The following is a 20,120-nucleotide window of genomic DNA, read 5'->3' on the forward strand; positions in this document are numbered from 1 at the left end:
TGCATCAACACACTCTAGACTCACAGGTGCACCGTGTGTGTGTGTGTTTGTGAATACACACTGTGTCTCCCACCTGTCTGCTTGTCTTCCCATTATCCAGATGGAGACACTTCCAGCACCACCGTGTGTGTGTGTGTGTGTGTTTGTGAATATACACTGTGTCTCCCACCTGTCTGCTTGTCTTCCTATTATCCAGATGGAGACACTTCCAGCACCTGAGTCCTTTCCTAAAGCCTTGGTCGTTGAAGACCACTGTGAGCACATTTGCTGGAATGTGAGGTCCAGGTGTGGCCCCGTGACCATGTGCTCCTGAGCGCGGCCCCATGCATATGGGGGGCACCAGTTAAGAGGACCAGTTCTGCAGTCTGACAAAACCTGGATTCCATCCTTGCTCTGCATGTAATCACTGTGCAGGTTTCACATATGACTTATATGAGTGTTAATTCTTGGAGCATCGATTTCATCTGTTAAATGGGAAAATAGTTCCCATCTGAAAAGTATCTTACAGGAGATGCTCTTAGTAGGGTGCCTGGTATGCTGTAAGCACTTAAAAATGGTTGCTGTGGATATTATTATTGCGGTTACTTCAACCTTTGCCTCAAACTCCCAAGCACCCTTTGGGAGGGAGGGCAGCCTTGACAGGGGGCTGTGTGGGGGGACAGTAGGTGGATGGTGTCTTGTTAATGCCTCTCCCCAGATGCTCCCCCAATCCCAAGCCCTCATTACCTACATGAATATTCATAAGGGATAACTTCAGCCCTGCTCTGTAAATGGGTCAGAAGCAGGAAGTGGAGGCCAGTGCAGAGAGCGAAGGCAAGGGGACAGGAGGCTCAAAGCCAGAGTGCATCTGAGTCCCCATGGACGGGAGGATGGTGAGAGAGACGGGCAAGGATGGTTGGGAGATACTAGGGGGTACCAGGGGCTTGATCAGGGGATTATTCCCATATTGCACATTTGAAAACTGAGCCCCAATGAGATCAGATAAGAGAACTCTCGGGGTGAGTGGCCCAAGAAGCCGGAGCTTGCTTCCTTGGGATCTGGAGAGTTTAGCATCTTGGCTGGGTGATGGGCACAGGGGGATGGACCCAATGATCACTGCAGTTTTCTCTCAATGGGCATAGTTTACACGGCATTATATGGTTGGAGGAGCTGTGGTGAGCCTGAATCCCAACCCTCCAGTGAGGCTTCAACAGAATGGGTGATTGGCCAGAATCACACAGCTGCTGACTCCAATCTTGCCCTTGGAGGTGTAAAAGCCAGAGTGATTCTGGTCCCTTGCAAGAGATTTAAGACTGGGAGAAAGGTGGGTAGGTTGGTCAGGATACCGAGGAATGAAGCGTCTTTATCCACCTCCTCACTAGCAGAAACAATTATCTCCATTTTACAGATGAGAAGGATGAGGCTGGAAGAGGAGGAGGCACCAGGACAAGGCAACACAGTGAGTTTACTGCATGGGGTGGGGAGGGGTCTGCCCCTCTGTCCAGGGCAACGCAGGGATGTGAGAGCCCAGTTTGGCATCGTGGGTAGGGTGAGGGCACGACCTCTGTTTTTCCTGTTTTGGAAAGCTTCAATCTAAAAAAGTCAGAAGGGGCTGTCTCTCTACAGTTGCAAGCATATTAATCCCTCCGTCTTTTCAGATAACTGCCTATTTCTTAAAATGCTTTCCAGACACTCACAACTGTTCTGTGAGGTTAAGCAGGATAATCACGCTGAATTCAGAGGAGAAGTGACCTCCATGACAGCAGAGGGTATGAGAGGTGGTGACAGAACCAGGGTGTCAGGTGTTGCTTGTTGAGGTCTTGGGCGATTTCTTTTATATTTATTTATTTTTGGCTGTGCTGGGTCTTTGGTGCTGCACTAGCTTTTCTCTAGTTGCAGCCAGCCAGTGAGCAGGATTCTCTTCAAGGCGGCTTCTCTTGTTGCAGTTCCCAGGCTCTAGAGTACAGACTCAATAGTTATGGCCCCCGGGCTTCGTTGCTCTGAGGTCTGTGGGATCTTCTTGGATCAGGAATTGAACCTGTGTCTCCTGCCTTGGCAGGCGGACTCTTTAGCACTGAGCCACCAGGGAAGCCCCTTTTTTTCTTTTTTTAGAGAATATTTTTATTTATTTATTTGGGTGTGCTGAGTCTTAGTTGGGGCACGCGGGATCTTTTCATTGCCACATGCAGGATTTTTGGCTGCGGCTTGCAGGATCTAGTTCCCCAACAGGGATCAAACCGGTGCCCCCTGCATTGGGAGTGTGGAATCTTAGCCACTGGACCACTAGCCATTTTCTACTAGACCAGGTCTTGGAAAGGGAGTGATTGAGGGATGGAAAATTTGACCCGTGGGGCAGAAATGTCAAAAGGAGATGACCCTGGGGTGGGTGGCCATGAGAAGGATTCACTTCAGACTGCTGAGTGGCAGAATGAGGACACTGGGCTTGTGGGAAACATTCAGTTCACTCATTCATTTGGGGGACTTTCACTGCCTAGCTGTGCCCAGGTCAGGGGAGGGACCCACAAGAGGTGAATCAAACAGTCCTTGGGTGGCTCAGAGTCGCTTAAGGGTCTCAGACTAAGGCTGAAGACATGATTGGACAGAAAAAGAGGCACACTGGGTGCCACATCTGCTTTCACCCAGAGGCAGTAGGATGTCAGGGACAGGCCTGAGGTTCTCAGACTGGGGCCAGATTGGGTGGTCTTCTAGTGCTGCCCATCTGAGCTGTGTGGCTTTGAGCAGCAATAGTAGCAACCACAATAGTCATAGCTGATTTGTATTAAGTCCTCAGTTTACATCTAGCACGTCACTTTACTTCTTTGAACCTGTTTCCTCATCTGTAAAATGGGATGAAGTGGGAGTTAATCTACTTCTCAGGGTTACTGCAGGCCTTGGATGGGACCATGTAGGTGGGAGAGTCTGGGGCTTCCAGGTGGCTCAGTGGTAAAGATTCTGCCTGCTGATACAGGAGCTGCAGGAGACACAGGTTTGATCCCTGAGTCTGGAACATCCCCTGGAGGAGGAAATGGCAACCCACTCCAGTATTCTTGCCGGGATAATCCCATGGACAGAGGAGCTGGTGGGCTCCAGTCCATAGGGTCACAAAGAGCCAGACATGACTGAGCACGCAGCATGCAGGTGGAAGAGTTTGGTATGAGCTTAGCTGTGTGGTAACTTTAGCTATCTATGAGGCCATAAAGGAGTCCCATGTTTTAGAAACGCAGAGATGCAGGAAGCTAGTTATCCCTACTGGGGCCAGGTAATGGTTTCAGGGCAGTGGCTGCCCTCTTCACCGAGAAGATACGGGATAAGACCAAGAGTTTGAAGGGTTGCTGCTGCTGCTGCTGCTGCTAAGTCGCTTCAGTCGTGTCCGACTCTGTGCGACCTCATAGACTGCAGCCCACCAGGCTCCCCCGTCCCTGGGATTCTCCAAGCAAGAACACTGGAGTGGGTTGCCATTTCCTTTTCCAATGCATGAGAGAGGAGGATAAAAAGGACTTTTCAGGGGGAGGGTAACCTGTGAACAAGTGTGGAGGAGGGAAAGTGTAGGGTATGTTTGCAACACAATGAATGGCTCAGGCTGGCACCCACCAGGTGAGTCATCAAGGATGTAGGCAGGCCCAGATCTCTGACCCTGGGGCCAGCTTCGAGGAACACAGATTTCTTCCCTAACATTATCCCACCTGTGGTTGGGTGAGGAGAGAGGGCTGGAGGGTGAAGCGAGTGTAATTACAGAGCCCTGCTTCTGGGTTTCTCCCACCTCTCTGCGGGATGGTCTGGCAGGAATGTGACCCACCCATCCCTCTGAGCTCCTTAGCTGGGGGCCAGGTTTGGGTGTTTCTGGGGGGAGCATGTGGTCCAAGCCAGGAGTCAGTCGAGCTTGAAGAACAGGTGTGTCCTAGAAGCGGGGGCAGGGAGCGCACACCTGATTCTGAAGAAGGTATCCTCAGACGGGGAAACTGAGGCTCAGAGAGGTGAAGTGACTTGCCCATTTCTTTGTCCAATCATGCAACACTTCGGTATTGGGCAGAGGCTATGCCAAACGCAGAGGAGTCCCGTGTGACCATCTCTTGGGGTAGGGAGAAGTGTTGCTGAGGTCGTGTTGTGGCCTCGCCGGGAATCGAACCCAGGTCTCCCTATTTCCAAACCATCAGTTTGTATCCGGACATGAGTCCAGTTGCGCGGCTTGCGCGGCAGCTGGAATCCCCGGTACCCGCATTTTCCTTATGGTCCCGCCCAGCGCACCTGCCCCAGGTGAGTCCCAGGAGGCCCCAACATAGCCGGAAAGCGGCGAGCGGTTTCGGCAGGTGGGGCGGAGCCGGGCCGGGGCGGGGCAGGGGGCGGTGTAGGGGCGGGGCCAGCCCCGGGCGCCTGGAGCCGGACGGGAACCCGCACCTCTCGGCCCTCGGCCCGCGCCCCGCACCCCGCGCCGCCGCAAACATGGGGGCCTGTCTGGGCGCCTGCTCCCTGCTCAGCTGCGTGAGTCCTGACCGCGTCGCCCGCCCGCGCCGCCTGCCCCTTCTTCGGGCTCGTACTTTTGTCCTGTTTTCTTCCTCCAAATAGTTTCTTCTTTTTCCTTCCTCCAAACTTGTCTTTCTGGGCCCGCACCCCGCCTCCTCGCTCCTCGGGTACCCTGGCTCATCGAGTCCTCCCACCCCCATTCCGGGCCCGCGGGCGCCGGAGACGGCTGGTGTCCGGCGATCGGGTTACCGCGGGGGAAGGGGTGGGGCGCCCCGGGGCGGGGGGAAGGGAGTGTCCTGGGCGGGCGCCCCTCCAGGGAACTGGGGAGACTGAGGCCCAGAGCTCAGGGCGGGGATGGGCGCTGCAGCCCCAGTTGGCCCAAGTTGGAGTCGTCCTGGGAGTGTGCTCGTCTGCCTCCCGGAGGCTCTCTTTGTGTGCCTGCCGGTCCCTGCCCCTCTCTGCCGGGTGTCCTCTGTTTGTCTGTGTGTCAGTCAGGCTGTCTGTCCCTGCCCGTCTGCCTCAGTTTGTCCCTCTGTATGTGTCTCATATCTGTCCGTTCGTTCGTCCGCCTGTCTTTGTCTGTCTGAAGCCTCTTCACATCTGTCATTGTTCCGTGCGGGTCCGGGCTGTCAGTTTCTCCGAACCTTGTTCCTGCTTTTCAGTCTGGCTCAGGCCAGACTCCTTGGCACTTTTCCAGTGAACCCCAGACCTTTCCCTCCTAGTCCCCAGGGCAGAAGTGGGGGGTGGGGAGGAAGACCCTCTCTGCCTTTCTACGCCGGTCTTGAGCGAGCTTGAGTCCGTCTTGCGGGTTACGGCCAACACCGGCCCAACTCTGGGTGGGGAAACCCAGAACCTGAGGGAGGTTGGGGTGTGTGGGGGCGGGGAGGGACTACCTGGTCGTCTGCTCGGAACCTGGGGAGCAGCCAGCGTCTGTTGGCGCTGCTGCCAGCAGAGGGGAGGAGCGTCAGCCAGACCCCGGCGGGGAGGCCCCTTCTCCTTTTCCCAGCCCCCTTTCCTTTCCCTCTTCCCTTCATTAAATCTGAGGTTCATTCAAGGCAGCCCCCTCCCCCTTTGCCCTACACAAAGAGGAGCCGAGAGGAAGGGGGAGGTTCTGGTGGCTGCTGAATCCCAGACTTAACTTTCCTTTGTCCCCGATGTGTGTGAATGATAGGATGGGGGTGTTGGGGCCCACAGCTGGGGATCTAGAGAGATGTACTTTACAGCTATTTTCTGAGAAGGGTGTCTGCACAGAGAGGCTATAGAGTGGGTCCCTGGACCCTTGTCCCCTCTGGGCCTCCATGTTCCCATCTGTGAAGGGTGTCTGTGTGTGTGTGTGTGCACTCACGTGTGCATGTGCAGGAGCTGATTCCTGAGATCTCTTCCTGCCCAGTGACACCAAAGTTTGGGTTGGAGCTCTGGCCAGAAAGGGTTTGCTTCCTGGTGGAGGAGGGAGAGTTTCCTTGGAGTTGACTAGAATTCCTTCTGGCTGGGCTAGCTTGGGGGTGGGGGAGGTGGTTGAAAGGAAACCTGCCATTTCTGGGTGCCTCTGTCTCTCTATCTGCCTCCCTCAAGATTTAAAAGTGCCCCACCTTGTTCTTGGCACATAGTTAGCTCTCCAAACAGGAGCTATTGTTATTATCATTTTTAAAAGGTGGGTGGAGAATTCCCTCTGGAACCAATTGCTGGTCTCTGAGTCAGGCTCCTGCAATGCTGAATCAGAAGGCACCAGACAGGCCATGGGTTATAGATGAGGAAGCTGCAGCCCAGAGAGGTTAGCCAACTTGCTTAAGGTTGCACAGCGAAAGGAGGAAGATCGGCACAGTCAGGATTAATATCTGATCCCTAGTCTAGGCTTCTGCCCACGTCTCCCCTCCCTTCATATTCTGGGTGCTGAGGGGCAGGGTTGGCCCAGAGTAGAATTGGGAGGTTCGGGAGGTTGCAGGTATCTAATGTCTGCAAGGGACCTGCCCCTCCTGTTAGGAGCCTCCCCTTGGCATTCTGACCTCTGATGTTTACCGGGTACTTACTGCATGCCAAGTGCTGTGCTGAGCCCTTCACCCATGCCATATAATTACCTACCTACCCCACTCCCCCCACAACCATGACAGAGTTAACTTATTTTGGAGATTGTGATACTGATGATAGCCACCATTGACTAGGTCCTTACTGTAGGTCCAGAACTCAGAGCCCAGCAGTGTAGTGAGCATTTTGTATATATCCTTTCACTTAGTCCTCACAGTGACCCCAGTGAGGAAGTTAACATTATTCACAGCTGAGGAAGCTGGATCAGAGAGAGAAGACGATTTTCCCACAGCCACATAGTATTAAGTGGTGCTGTTGGGCACTGCTGCCTAACCAGTAACAATGTTTCAATGGACACTTGCCTGAGAGGACTGAAGTTCTAATGAGGGGTTGTCAGGCATCTTTAGGGGGAACATTTTGGCATACGTGTGTCCCCTTGGTCAGATGCAAATCTGTCGCAGCAAGTAAGGAATGCAAGTGGCTCTCTCTTTTATTAAAAAAAAAAAGAGTTTTATTTATTTATTTACTTTTGGCTCTGCTAGGTCTTCATTGCTGTGTGGACTTTTCTCTAGTTGCAGAGAGTAAGGCTACTTACTCTCTAGTCACCAAGTAAGGGCTTCTCATTGTGGTGGCTTCTCTTGTTGCGGAGAACGGGTTCTAGGCAAGAGGTCTTCAGTAGTTGCCGCACACACGCTCAGTAGTTGCAGCTCACGGGCCCTTGAGCGCTGGCTCAGTAGTTTTGGCACATGGGCTTCGTTGCTCCGTGGCATGTGGAATCTTCCCAGACCAGGAATTGAACCCGTGTCCCCTTCATTGGTGGGTGGATTCTTATCCACTGCATAACCAGGGAAGTCCACAAGTGGCTCTCTTGGTCAGTGTTTGTGCTGGACTGAAGGTGAGTCCTGGCCAGGAGGAGACAAGATAGACCCACTGGAGATGGGAGTCACCAAGCAGGTCAGCACAGGGTGAGTTGGACGGTCAGCAGATACTTAGGGATGGCCTTCTACAGGCGAGGGAGTATGAAAGACCTTTGCATCAGACTGGTTGGTCTGGATCCTGGCTTCATCTGTTCTCAGCTGCGTGACTGAGAACCTCTCTCCTTGTCTGTAAAGTGGAGAGCACCGTGGTACCACCTCTCAGCATGTCAGGAGGGTTCTGTGGAACTTAGCCTGAAGCTGGCATGCAATAGCTGCTCTGTAAGCGCCCACCAGCGGTAAAGCACCGGACACCACATTTGAGGAAGTGGGGAAGCTGCTGAAACCCATGGCTGTCTGATGGGCAAGCTGCTTCACCGCCCTGCCTGGAAGCCCATTTTATGGCTGAGGAAACTGAGTCCCACAGGGGCGAAAAGAGACTTGTCTAAGGTCATCCTGCCAGCTGGCGGCAGGGGCACAACAGGGCCCTCTCCTCTTCACATTGCGTCGGGGAAAGAAGTGTGCTTGAAGTAGTCTTGGGCTGCCCTCTTCTCTCCTGTGTTTTGTCTCGGGCTAGGGTGGTCAGCTCGGAGAAGGCGATGGCACCCCACTCCAGTACTCTTGCCTGGAAAATCCCATGGGTGGAGGAGCCTGGTGGGCTGCAGTCCACGGGGTCTCGAAGAGTTGGACACAACTGAACGACTTCACTTTCACGCATTGGAGAAGGAAATGGCAACCCACTCCAATGTTCTTGCCTGGAGAATCCCAGGGACGGGGGAGCCTGGTGGGCTGCCGTCTATGGGGTCGCACAGAGTCGGACACGACTGAAGCGACTTAGCAGCAGCAGCAGCAGCAGCAGCAGCAGCAGCAGGGTGGTCAGCTAGCTTGGGGGTGCCACAGAACCTTGCAGCTTATAGACGATCCGGCCCGGGGTTTTCTGAGTTCTGAGTTCTCCTTTCTGAGAATCTGGCTGGTGCTGAGATTCCACCAGTCTAAGTTCTGGTGCTTCTCCATTGCTGCCTTTCCCCTGAGCGCATTTGGGGAGGGCTGTGTTGTAATCTGAGTGTAGGAATGGTGTAATAGCCTACCTTGGCCTTTCACGTTGCATCTCAAGCATAGCCTGTGTTGCTGTCAATCTAGAGATTTTCATCTTTCCTGCTTCTGTACCATTCCATGGGGTCAGTAATCCACCACTGTCTGCTGGTGTGGGGCAAAAGAGATCATTTGCAGTTTCTTGATATTCTAATAAGCTGATGCAACCTAAAGCTTCGTGCCTATTTTAGTTTTTTTTTCTTAATTTAAAATTTTTGTTTTTTCAATAATAAAATCAACTTTATTGGGGTATAATTTACATTTAACTGTATTTAGTTTCATATACCTATTTAAGTGTTACCAACACAGCTGCTCCATCCAGTAGAGAGATCCCTCTTAGGGGAGTACCATGGTGCAGTGATGGGCATTTAGTTATTTTCAGCTTTCCCCTATTGTTTTCCTCATGTGAACAGTGTCACTGTGAACATCCGTGTGTATGTACGTGTGCAGGTGTCTGCTTTTACTCTGCGGGCTGGTATTTGTGTAGGAAGAAGTTGTGGTTGGAGTGATCCCCAGAGGTGGGGAGTAGAGATCAGAATGTATGAACAACTGCAAGGGTGCTCCAGAAGCAGCCAGGGTGGGAGGAAGGGGCTGTGTGTATTTCTGTCTCCCAAACCTGGTCTCTCTGGCTACCAGCCAGGTCCTTGGAAGCCTGAGATTTCAGGTATCAGAAATACCTGGATTTTTATCTCTAAGAACCAGAGTAAATTGAAAGGCCAGCCTCCCTGACTGCAGTGTGGCAGTTTTTCTTGTGTCTCAAATGTCTCAGATGGAAATGGTAACAAGCCAGAGCCCAGCTTGACCTGGGTACTTGGGTACTTGGTTCCTGAAATCAGTGCCTGTTGTTGTTCAGTTGCTCAGTCATGTCCGACTCTTGGTGACCCCATGGACTGCAGCACGCCAGGCTTCCCTGTCCTTCACTATCTCCCAGAGCTTGCTCAAATTCATGTCCATCAAGTTGGTGATGCCATCCAGCCATAACATCCTCTGCCGTGCCCTTTTCCTCCTGCCTTCAATCTTTCCCAGCATCAGGGTCTTTTCTAATGAGTCAGCTCTTTGCATCTGGTGGCCAAAGTTTTGGAGCTTCAGCTTCAGCATCAGTCCTTCCAATGAATATTCAGGATTGATTTCCTTTAGGATTGACTAGTTTGATCTTCTTGCAGTCCAAGGAACTCTCAAGGGTCTTCTCCAACACCACAGTTCAAAAACATCAATTCTTTGGCACTCTCCCTTCTTTATGGTCCAACTTTCACATCCATACATTATTACTAGAAAAACCATAGCTTTGACTATACGAACTTTGTTGGAAAAATAATGTCTCTGCTTTTTAAGAACAGTGCCTGTTGGCCTCCCTTGGTTTTCTTGGGCACTGGAGGAATTGTTTTCATTGCTGGGGTGTTTTGAAATTAAACAAGACTGCCATCCATGACTTAGCAGACCCTGGTGCAGACAGACTTGATCTCAAATCCCAGCTCCTCAGCTTACTTGCAGCGTAACCTTGGTCATGCCATCTCCCTGAGTTTCAGTTTCCCCGTTTATACATGGGAGGTTACAACATACTTCATAGTGTCAGTGAGGCTTAGTCTAGACAAAGTGCTCACTAGTTTCTGGGACAGCGTAACTCATCATAAAGGGAAGCCATCACTATTATTATTGCCATCCACTTGCTGTGTGATTTCTGGCAAGTCTATTAACCTCTCTGATCTTAGAATGCTCTTTATGGCTTATAAAACACTATTTTTGTCATTTGCTTATCTTCTCACCACCCCACCCTCCAAGTAGCCATGGATAGGAGTCAGGGCTATGGGCGGGGTTTGCAAGATACAACCAGAAATTGATGGATGGGTGGATTGTTATGATTTGGACCCTGAGGGAGAATTTTATTCTGCAGGCATTTCATTTAGCATCCAGGCTGTGCTTGGCTTTGTGGGTAAGAGAGATAGGTTATAAGGGGCATTCCCAGGGGCCTTTCCAGTGTGAGGGGAGAGGAGGGAGGAGACGGGAAGGCAGCTGCACCGCAAGCAGAGTGTGTGGTGCTGCTGTGACCAGTCCAGAAAGCGGGGGACAGGGTCTCAGGGGAGCAAGGGGCCCTTTCAGCCTCTCTCTGCAAAGCTGGTCACTTAGTAGAAGGCTGTTCCTGTCTCTCTCCTCTTTGGGAGGTGGTGACCAATGGCAATGGAGGCCCGTTGCTCATAGGAATGAAGAATACCAGGGTCTTGTACGTGGCTGCCAGGCCCCACCAGCCTGGCTGACCTCATTACTCACTTGCTCTTGAAGCTTTGACCACAAGGCCTTCTTTTCCTTCCTCCAACACTCAGCTGCTGTCCGTCCCCAGAGCCACTGCAGGCTCTCTTCCTTTTGTCTGGAACACTCTTTCTACGTCTTGGCCAGGAGAGTGAGTCCTCACTGTTCAGCTCTCAGCTTAAATGGCATCCCTTCAGGGCAGTGACTCGCCACCTCCCATCTAAACTAGGCCCCCGGCGGTCACTCTCATGGGAGCACTTACCATGACTGGTGTAAGGATGTGGTGAGAGTTGCTTTCCTGCCCTTGAAAACTCCAGGAGGGTGGAACCTGTGTCTCTTGCCCTCCCCACTCTCACATACCTGAATGAAGAGTCAGAGCTGTCTGGAGGAGGAGAAACAGTGACCCACAGATATCTGGATGTGGGCCTGTTTCCTCCAAGGCTGGGCTGAGGAACTGGCTTCCATGGGCTGAGGCTATAGCTACGACCCGAGTGGCATCACCAGCCCCTAAGTGATTCCAGCCAACCCCCGGGAGGGAGGGGCTGACAGAGGGCAGAGGTGCCGAGACAGAAGGGGCTGGACATCTCTGCCATCCAAACTGGTGCAGCCCCAGGGCGGGAATCCCAGCCTCTTATATCCTTCATTCCGTTCATTCAGCAGATGTTGAGTGATCAGCGCCTGCTGTTTCTTGAGGTCTTAACATATGTCTGGTACCACGCCAGACACTTTACACTCATTCCACAGACAGTCCCCGAACTCCCAATGATGTGTCAGGCCTGCTTCCCATTTCTGGCACCTCCACGGCGAACAAAACAGACAAACCCCCCTGCCCTGGTGGAGCTCACATGTTAACAATGAGAGGCAGGCACCATGAGTCAGCTGTGAAGCCAGTCAGGTGGTTGTCTAAGTCCTTTGGAGAAAAATAAAGCAGGGAAGGAGGACAGGGAGCCTGAGGGAGTTAGAATTTAAAATCCTGATTTTATTCTTAAAACTGCCATGTGAGAACCAGGTACCCTCTGATTTCCATTTTATGAAAGAGGTTAAGAGAGAGTAAGTGAACTGTATAAGGTTACATGGCTAACTAGTGACAGGCTTGGCCTTCTGAATTTTTTTTTCCACTCTGCTTCATCTGAAATAAGAAACAATGTGACCTCAGCTTTCTCTCTCCGAAGCCACAGTAACCCCTGAGGATAGATCCAGGTTTGAATCTGCATTCTGTTGCTTGCTGGCTGTGTGTCCTTGGGCAACCCAGCCTCTTCCAGCCTTGGTCTGCTTGGCCTCTCCCTTGGGCTTGAAAGTTAAATGGGGTGACATCTGGGGAATAGGTATCCTTCCATAGCGTGGCATGGGAGGGCTCTGTGTAGGTTTGGAGATACTGACCAGGCAGCAGGCAGTGAGCCCAGGAGGATGCCGCGTGCTCGGGCCGGGAAAGGGAGAAGAGGCAGAGAGTAAGGTGCCGTCCCCACCCTCCGTGCAGGCGTCCTGCCTGTGTGGCTCTGCCCCCTGCATCCTGTGCAGCTGCTGCCCCTGTAGCCACAACTCCACGCTGAGCCGCCTCTTCTTCACGGTCTTCCTCTTCCTCGGGGTGCTGGTGTGCGTCATCATGCTGAGTCCTGGCGTGGAGAGCCAGCTCTACAAGGTGAGCTGCCTGCAGGACCTGGCCTCTGGCAAAGGCTCAGCTACCAGGGGGCCCAGCTGATCAAGAGGTGGGCAGGACAGGGAGGGTTTGGAGTGAATCACAAATGAAAACCAGTGGACCGCTGAGGATGAAACCCCCTCCGTGTTCCCTAAAGCCCACCTCCCCCTTAGCACCATTTGCACACCCCACCCCCACCCTGGCACCATCCTTGGCTGTTAGCCCCTCTGTCCATAAAGGAACACGACTACCTTGTCAATTACCAGGGAACCTGGAGATTCGTTTTAGCCAGACTCCCAGTTTTCAAGAAACACCAGTTTGATGAGCCCGCGGTGCAACTGCTTATAAAAAAGCCGAAAAGTTAAAAAAAAAGAGAGAGAGAGAGATGGGCGAGAGTGTCTAGCGCACCAATGATCCAAGCTTGACATTAGGGGGGTTGTTTCTTCACATTGGGAGGAGGGTTTGATCCTCCTCACTTCTCATAAGCCATGGTCCCCGTGGGGAGTCTCATGAATTGTTACTGCCCCCGCGCCAGACAGTGGCCCAGGGCAGGCTCTCCCCACTTTGATGCATAAGCCCAGTTTTGAGGGTCTTGTCTTCCCTCCATCTCAATATTTCATAGCCAGTGACACAATGAGGCCAGAGGTTTTGACATGCTAGTGTGCACAGAGGCATGAATCCCCTGGGGAGTGTGCTAGAAATGCAGAATCTCAGACTCCACCTTAGAGACTCTAGTTCCATAGGACAGGGTACCTCAGCGGATTCTGATGTAACTGGTAAGGGGAGAGCGCTTTGGAAAACCCTGCCTCGGACAGTGCGGTATAGTCATGGGGTTGTGAGATGATAGTAGGGAAATTAACAAGATCTAACTGGATGTCTGTCCCTGGGGGGCTCACTCACGGGACTTGAGCAGCAAAGGTGGGTGGGAATGGAGATGGGTGGTGGATGGAGGTGAGAGGGACAGACTGCCGTGTAGCCCAGGCCTCCAGGGAGAACCTCTTGCCTTGGTTGGGGGAGGCCTGGGCAGGGTCACCTTGCGTTCTGGGTGGGGTGGGGTGTTCCAGCTGCTCTGTCTGTCTCCACAGCTGCCCTGGGTGTGTAATGAGGGGACCGGATCCCGCGTCTTCCTGCAGGGCCACATCGACTGTGGCTCCCTGCTCGGCCACCGCGCCGTCTACCGCATGTGCTTCGCTATGGCGGCCTTCTTCTTCCTTTTCTCTTTGCTCATGATCTGCGTGCGCAGCAGTCGAGACCCCCGGGCTGCCATCCAGAACGGGTGAGGAGGGGGCCCCACCTGTACCCTGAGGCCCTCTCACAGTGGATTTCCCCATCCTCTGCCTGTCTCCAGACCCTACCTTCAGACTCAGGAGCTGCCGAAGCCAGGAGGACACAGCACAGAGATCCAGTTCATTGAGCAGTACCCATTTCTCAGATGAGGAAATAAAGCCCAGGAAAGACAATACATGCCTCTGGTTTCACAACAATTTAGTGGCGTAGTTGGGGCTAGAACCTGGGTGGCCATCCTCACCCCTAATTGGTCCTTCCCTCTGCCCCTCGGGACTTTTTTAAAGGCCAGGACAGACTCTCTGTGCCCATCAGATCATCGGAAAGTCCCTGCCATCTCTCCCAGTGCCTGTCCTGTGGGGATGGGATTCTGGGGGGCCAGCTTTTCCTATCCCCCTACTCAGCTCTCTAGTCTGACCTACCCATTTCTGCACCACAGGTTTTGGTTCTTTAAGTTCCTGATTTTCGTGGGCATCACTGTGGGCGCCTTCTACATCCCTGATGGCTCCTTCTCCAACAGTAGGTGGCCTTGGTGGGGAGGGAGGGGGGCTACCAAGAGGACCAAGCACTGGTGGGTACTGCTGTTTGCACCCAGGAGACAGGGCTCTGGTGCTTGGCCACGTGGCCTTTGGGCAATTCTGGGGGTTAAGGGGACCTGCCTTGATACCCAACCTGTACCCTGCTACAAAGCATCTCTGTGTGTGGCCTGGGTCTCCCTGAGGGAGGGGACATCAGTACAGGGTGTGGCATGAATGACTGTTGAATGTATGAAAGTGAGTGTGAGATGAGACCCTGGAGGGTGCCTCCCTAGGCTGCTGCCCACGGCCGGACCCCTTGCTTCCCTCCCCTCTCCCCACCCAGTCTGGTTCTACTTCGGTGTCGTGGGCTCCTTCGTCTTCCTCCTCATCCAGCTGCTGCTGCTCATCGACTTTGCGCACTCCTGGAACCAGCGGTGGCTGTGCAAGGCCGAGGAGTGTGACTCCCGCGCCTGGTACGCAGGTCAGTGCTACCCCGTGGCCTCGTGCAGGGGCTGAGCTAACTGAGGAGGGGGCTCCCTGAAGGACGGCGACCTGGAGGGCATCTCAGGCTGCCTCCTGCCTTAGGACAGGAACTGAGCCGTCCGTGGCAGATGGAGAGAAGGGTATGTGTGGGCAGGGCGGCTAATCCGGGCGGCTGAGATGGGTCAGATGAGAGCTGCACTGGAGGGCCCTGGAGGGGGCTGGTGGAGCACACCCTGCAGAATTGACCACACCCAGCCCGACCAAACTTCAAATGACCCCTGGTTATTGAATCCCCAGTAGCAGAATGGGTTCTTCCTCAGATCGATTTTCTGAACCTGTCGAGAAGAAAGGCTCACTTGGGGTTGGTTTGGTTGTCACACCTCCCTGATCACCACGCATCTAGTTCTTGCTTTGAAAGACTGTTGTCTATTCATTGTCTTTATATTTATGGTGACCGTGTTTGTGGCCCGTGAATCATTTTAGTTCAGGGTCGGGTGGGAGCTCACAAAGATTGGATGAGGACGGAAGTTTAGCAGGCACTCCTTGGAGGAGGAAGCTGGAGCCCGAGGCCAGATGACTGCCCGATGAGGAATGGGGGTCCTTGTGCCTCCAGACCCATCTGCTGCTGCCCCTCCCTCCCAGGCCTCTTCTTCTTCACCCTCCTCTTTTACGCGCTGTCGATCACGGCCGTGGCGCTGCTGTTCGTCTACTACACCCAGCCTGGTGCCTGCTATGAGGGCAAAGTTTTCATTGGCCTCAACCTCACTCTTTGTGTCTGCGTCTCCATCATTGCTGTTCTGCCCAAGATCCAGGTGAGAGCCCTGCCTGTCTCTGCCCAACCTGAAACCAGGCCCCTCGGTTTGTGGGACTCCTTGTAGGAACCTTGGGGGCTGGGAGCCGGGTCTCTCCATCACAGAGGCTGGGTGCAGTGTGGGCTCCCAGGTCAGCCTCCTTTGGTTAGAGTCTTGACTCTTGCATTTACATGCTGGCTGTCTTTGGGAAAGTGCCTTAACCTCCCTGTGCCTCTCTCATCTCAGATGTTAAATGGGGACAATAACACTTTTTGGAGTTATTGTCAAGATGGAGACCATGTTTGTGAACACAGAACAGTGCCTGGCCTATTGATATCCATCAGACATTGGCTGTTGTTATCATTATTTCAATGTTATCAGTTTTTAGTGCAAATCAGGAGAATATTAGGAAAGGGCACTAAGTCACGATTCCTAGACACCTCAAGAAGTGGTGTTAGGAGGTGCGGTTCCAGTTTCCAGTCCCAGACTATCTGGGATAATGGGTGGGGGCTGCCAAGGCCATCTTTTGTTCTTCAGAAAGGAGGCCTTCTAAGTCCAGTGATATTTCATTTTGGGATATCAGCTCATCAGTGGTTTCAGAGGTAGCTTAGATAGTCTTTGAGGGTCCTCAGCAGAAAGGTTGGGAACCTTCCTTTTGGCCAGAGCTTCCTTTTGCCAGTGAGAAATTGGAAGCTCAGAGAGGGTGATGCCTCTGTTCCAGGTCCCACAGCAATCAGTACTCATTCAGCAAATACCTCTTGGGCACCCACTTTGTGCCAGGCACTCTTCTAGATGTTGGGGATACAGCTGTGAGTAAGAGGAGAAATAATAATAGCTGACCATTAACAGCATCTATTATGTCATTTAGTCCTCACCCCATCATCATCCCCACTTGCCAGATGAGGAAATAGAGGCTTAAAGAAGGAAGGAGACCTTGCCTAAGGTCACATGGCTAGTAAGGGGTGGAACTGGGATTTGAACCCAGGCAGACTGGCTCCAGAGCCTGTGCTCTTAATCATAGAGTTCAGATTGGTATTTTCAAGTATGTGTGTGTGTGGTGGGGCCTGGGAAGGAACAAGCCAGGTGAGGAAATGAGGCCAGGTGAGATAACTTTGGGTTGTAAGTGCTATGTAAAGAATGGAATGTGGGGTGAAAGGGAGGTGGGCTGGCAGGGCCAGGGGCATCTGCACTCAGGGTTTTCAGGGCCTTCTGGGGGGTCTTGTTTAAGCAGAAGCCTGAATTCTAAAGAGGGGCTGTCAGGGCAGAGATGTGAGGGAGCAGCATGTTGGGGGGAGGGCACGGTGAGTGCAAAGGCCCTGAGGTTGGCGAGGACTTGCCGGAGGCTGAGACAGAGAGGTGGCCACTGTGGCTGAGGAGCAGGTGGCGGGGACAGGGCGGGGCGGGGGGGGGGTGGCCAGGTGAGGACGGAAGTGGGGTAAAGGGAGGAGAGCTTTAACTTGAAGTGTGAAGAGATGCTGCCCTTGAAGGGTTTTCTCAGTGGGGGAACAAGTCGGGTAACGGTTAAGAGAAAAAATTAGGGCTTCACCTTTGGGTGGGCAAGGTTGGGCAGTGGGTGGCCCAGATGGTATGTTCTCCCAAAGGGTGTGGGGTGGGATGGCCCCAGGGTGGTGGGGGTTTCTGAGGTTCCCCGGTTGGGTGTGAGTGGGCTAGGTGCGGGTGGGGTGTGGGGTACTGGGTTTGTCAGGAGTCACACTGATGGGCTGCTCTCGCCAGGATGCCCAGCCCAACTCGGGTCTGCTGCAGGCCTCGGTCATCACACTCTACACCATGTTTGTCACCTGGTTGGCCTTGTCCAATGTCCCCGGTGAGTAGACGCCTGGGTTCTGGGAGGCCTGGTCTTCTTCCTAGGCTGGGGACCTTCACAGATGTCAGGGACACACCAGCCCCTGCCCATTCCAAGACTCAGTCCTTCTGGGAGGCGAGAGGACCCCATCATTCCTGGAGCTGTCTCTGTTGTTTTGTCTAAGTGCTGTCGCTAGGACTTGGACGGTTGGATGTGTGTCTGTCTGTCCATCTGAGCCCATCCTCTGGGCTCCCTGGCTGATCAGACCTGGCCTGCATGGGCTGAGGGTGACCATGCTCCCATCCCCAGATCAGAAATGCAACCCTCACCTGCTGACCCACTTTGGCAACGGGACGGTCCTGGCAGGCCCTGAGGGCTACGAGACCCACTGGTGGGATGCGCCGAGCATCGTGGGTCTCGTCGTCTTCATCTTGTGCACTGTCTTCATCAGGTAAGCGGAGGGTGGGGGTAGGGGCTGGTCTCTGGGAAGGAATCATGATTGGGAGCCCTGAGCCACAAGTGAGGGGAGGGTGTGGGAGCCAGGACACCAAGCTCAGCAGGCGGTGCTTTCTCAACTTGATGGAGTGGGCTGGAATCCACGTCTTCGTTTGCTTTTTTTCAAGATATGTGTTGGGTCTTCAAAATTGTATATGTGTCTCGAACTATTCAATATAGTTAAAAATGTCAAGACCTCATTATAGAAAAGCAATGATAAAAAAAATCATTGTTATTTTTATTATGGAAAGGAGGCAATAGGTAACCCTACTTCCTTAAAATGAATAAAAGGAAACCAAATGTAACAGGAGGTGAGCATTATTGCAAACAGTATTAATGAATGTAATACGTGGGATGAGCTTTTGCAATACTAGGTTCTCAACACATGCTTATCGAAATGGCAGGTAAACAATCAGAATAACAGGGGCTGTTTATTTGGTGTCTACTCTGTGCCAGGCACAGTGCTAGGGGTTCACACTGATATTCCATTTAATCCTCACCACCCCTGTAAGGGAGGTACTATTATCTTTGATTTTATAGACAAGGAATCAGAGGCTCAGAGAGGTTAAGTGTCTTAACCAAGGTCACACAGGACATAGGGGTAGAATTGAGAGTCAAGGCAATTTGTTAACTCCAGGGCCGAGGGCCTAACCACCAGGCCACCGGCTCCCGAGGCTCGGGGACCCTGGTGCCCATGGTCACTGTGACCAGTGCCGTGGTGTGTGAGGCTCCCTGGTGCTGCCCAGTTGCTCACCTTGGTGGTGCTGGTCTGACAGCTGTACCCACACTCTCCCCCCACCTCCCATAGTCTGCGCTCCTCAGACCACCGGCAGGTGAACAGCCTGATGCAGACGGAGGAGTGCCCGCCCGTGCTGGACACCACGCAGCAGCAGCAGGTGGTGGTCTCTGAGGGCCGGGCCTTCGACAACGAGCAGGACGGTGTCACCTACAGCTACTCCTTCTTCCACTTGTGCCTGGTACTCGCTTCTGTCCACATCATGATGACGCTCACCAACTGGTACAGGTGCGTGGATGGAGCCTCCATGCCCACAGTGTGCCCCATGCCTTCCCCTCCGGCCCTGTGCTGGGGCTTTCCTGGGCCCTGCTCAAGACTTGGGCAGGGAGGTGTCTCTCTAGGACCCTCCAGGAAGCCTGCCCCATCTCTGCCTCAGTCTCCCTGCCCGTGCCTGGTCTGCTCAGTAGCTGGTACCTTCGCTGAGTGCCTGAGAAGAGGGGCTCATGGGAGGTGAGGCTGGGCCTGGGCAGGGCAGACCGAGTTTGCAGATCAGGCTGACTCAAGGGATGTGAATTTGAGCAAACTCTGGGAGATAGTGGAGGACAGAGGAGGCCTGGCATGCTGTGGTCCGTGGCGTTGCAGAGTCAGACTTAGCAATTGAACGGCAACCCAACCAGGCCAAGTGTCAAATATATCAGAGATAGGACTAGAGCTACAGGGTAAGAGCCAGAGGTGAAGTCAGGGGTCACAACTGGATCCTAAGGTTGGGGCTGGGCTCACTGGGATGATGGTGTGTTCCAGACCCGGTGAGACCCGGAAGATGATCAGCACATGGACTGCCGTGTGGGTGAAGATCTGTGCCAGCTGGACAGGGCTACTCCTCTATCTGTGGACCCTGGTAGCCCCCCTCCTCCTGCCCAACCGCGACTTCAGCTGAGGCAGCCCCCTGCAGCCCATCCAACCTCGGGGCTGGTGACAGCAGGCTGAGCCCCCGCCCCCCTCCAGGGCTTGCCCCTGTACTGGGCCCCTCTGTTCTTAGTGCCTTCAGGGATGATGAGCATCAGATCCATCCCTGCCACTGCCCCCAGCTCCCCCCTCCAGAGCCACCTCCTCCTTGCCCCTACTTGCCCACACTCACCTTCTTGCAAAAAAAGGGCCCCTTGTTCTAAGGCTCCCCAGGAGAGGGTCTTGAAGGAGAGAAGCACTGAGAGCTGCCCAGAGCAGAAGTGCTCACTGCAATGGGGTGCCCGGCACTGAGGCCCCAGTCTTCCTGACCACACGCCCCGGGACGGCCCATCCCCTTCCTGGACTCCATGCCTTACTGAATCTCACAGGCTCCGCCAATAAAGAAGCCAGTGCGTGTGCCTCCCATGTCTTTGCCCCTTCCCCCTCAAGGTGGGTCCCTTCCTGACTGGGGACCACTCTGGCGGCTGGGAACAACGTCAGGGCAGAGGGGGCTGAGGAGCCAGACCATGAGGGACCTCAAAGGTCAGAGAGAAGGGTCCTGGCTCTGCGACTCGGTCACGGAGAGCCTGAGGGTGGGGGCTATAGAGGAAGGAGGGGCTTTGGGGAAAGGGAGCCTTGGGGGGTCAGAAAAGGGGGCCCTGGAGCAGTGTTAAGTGATGAGGCCAGAGTCAAGTTGTGGGGGAGGGGGTCATGGG

The 20,120-nt window shown here is 53.6% G+C and overlaps 1 protein-coding gene across 7 annotated transcripts; it reads left to right on the forward strand.

Annotated features, from left to right (window-relative positions):
- The first annotated feature begins 1,404 nt into the window (after positions 1-1,404).
- Positions 1,405-19,830, forward strand: SERINC2 (serine incorporator 2). Of its 7 annotated transcripts, none has more exons than XM_040227980.1 (11): positions 4,354-4,458; positions 6,567-6,639; positions 12,190-12,351; positions 13,434-13,624; positions 14,072-14,151; positions 14,494-14,631; positions 15,276-15,445; positions 17,159-17,249; positions 17,538-17,679; positions 18,532-18,747; positions 19,261-19,830. In XM_040227980.1, the coding sequence occupies exons 3-11, from the start codon at positions 12,316-12,318 to the stop codon at positions 19,394-19,396; spliced, it is 1,200 nt and encodes a 399-aa protein (XP_040083914.1). In that variant the 5' UTR covers positions 4,354-4,458; positions 6,567-6,639; positions 12,190-12,315; the 3' UTR covers positions 19,397-19,830. The 7 variants fall into 7 exon arrangements, with proteins under 7 accessions (XP_040083911.1, XP_040083913.1, XP_040083914.1 ...); XM_040227981.1 differs by lacking the exon at positions 4,354-4,458 and adding an exon at positions 4,715-5,248; XM_040227977.1 differs by lacking the exons at positions 4,354-4,458; positions 6,567-6,639 and adding an exon at positions 1,405-1,438.
- The last annotated feature ends 290 nt before the right edge of the window (positions 19,831-20,120 follow it).

The sequence above is a fragment of the Oryx dammah genome, unplaced genomic scaffold (assembly GCF_014754425.2).
Source record: "Oryx dammah isolate SB20612 unplaced genomic scaffold, SCBI_Odam_1.1 HiC_scaffold_27, whole genome shotgun sequence".
Classification (NCBI taxonomy): domain Eukaryota; kingdom Metazoa; phylum Chordata; class Mammalia; order Artiodactyla; family Bovidae; genus Oryx; species Oryx dammah.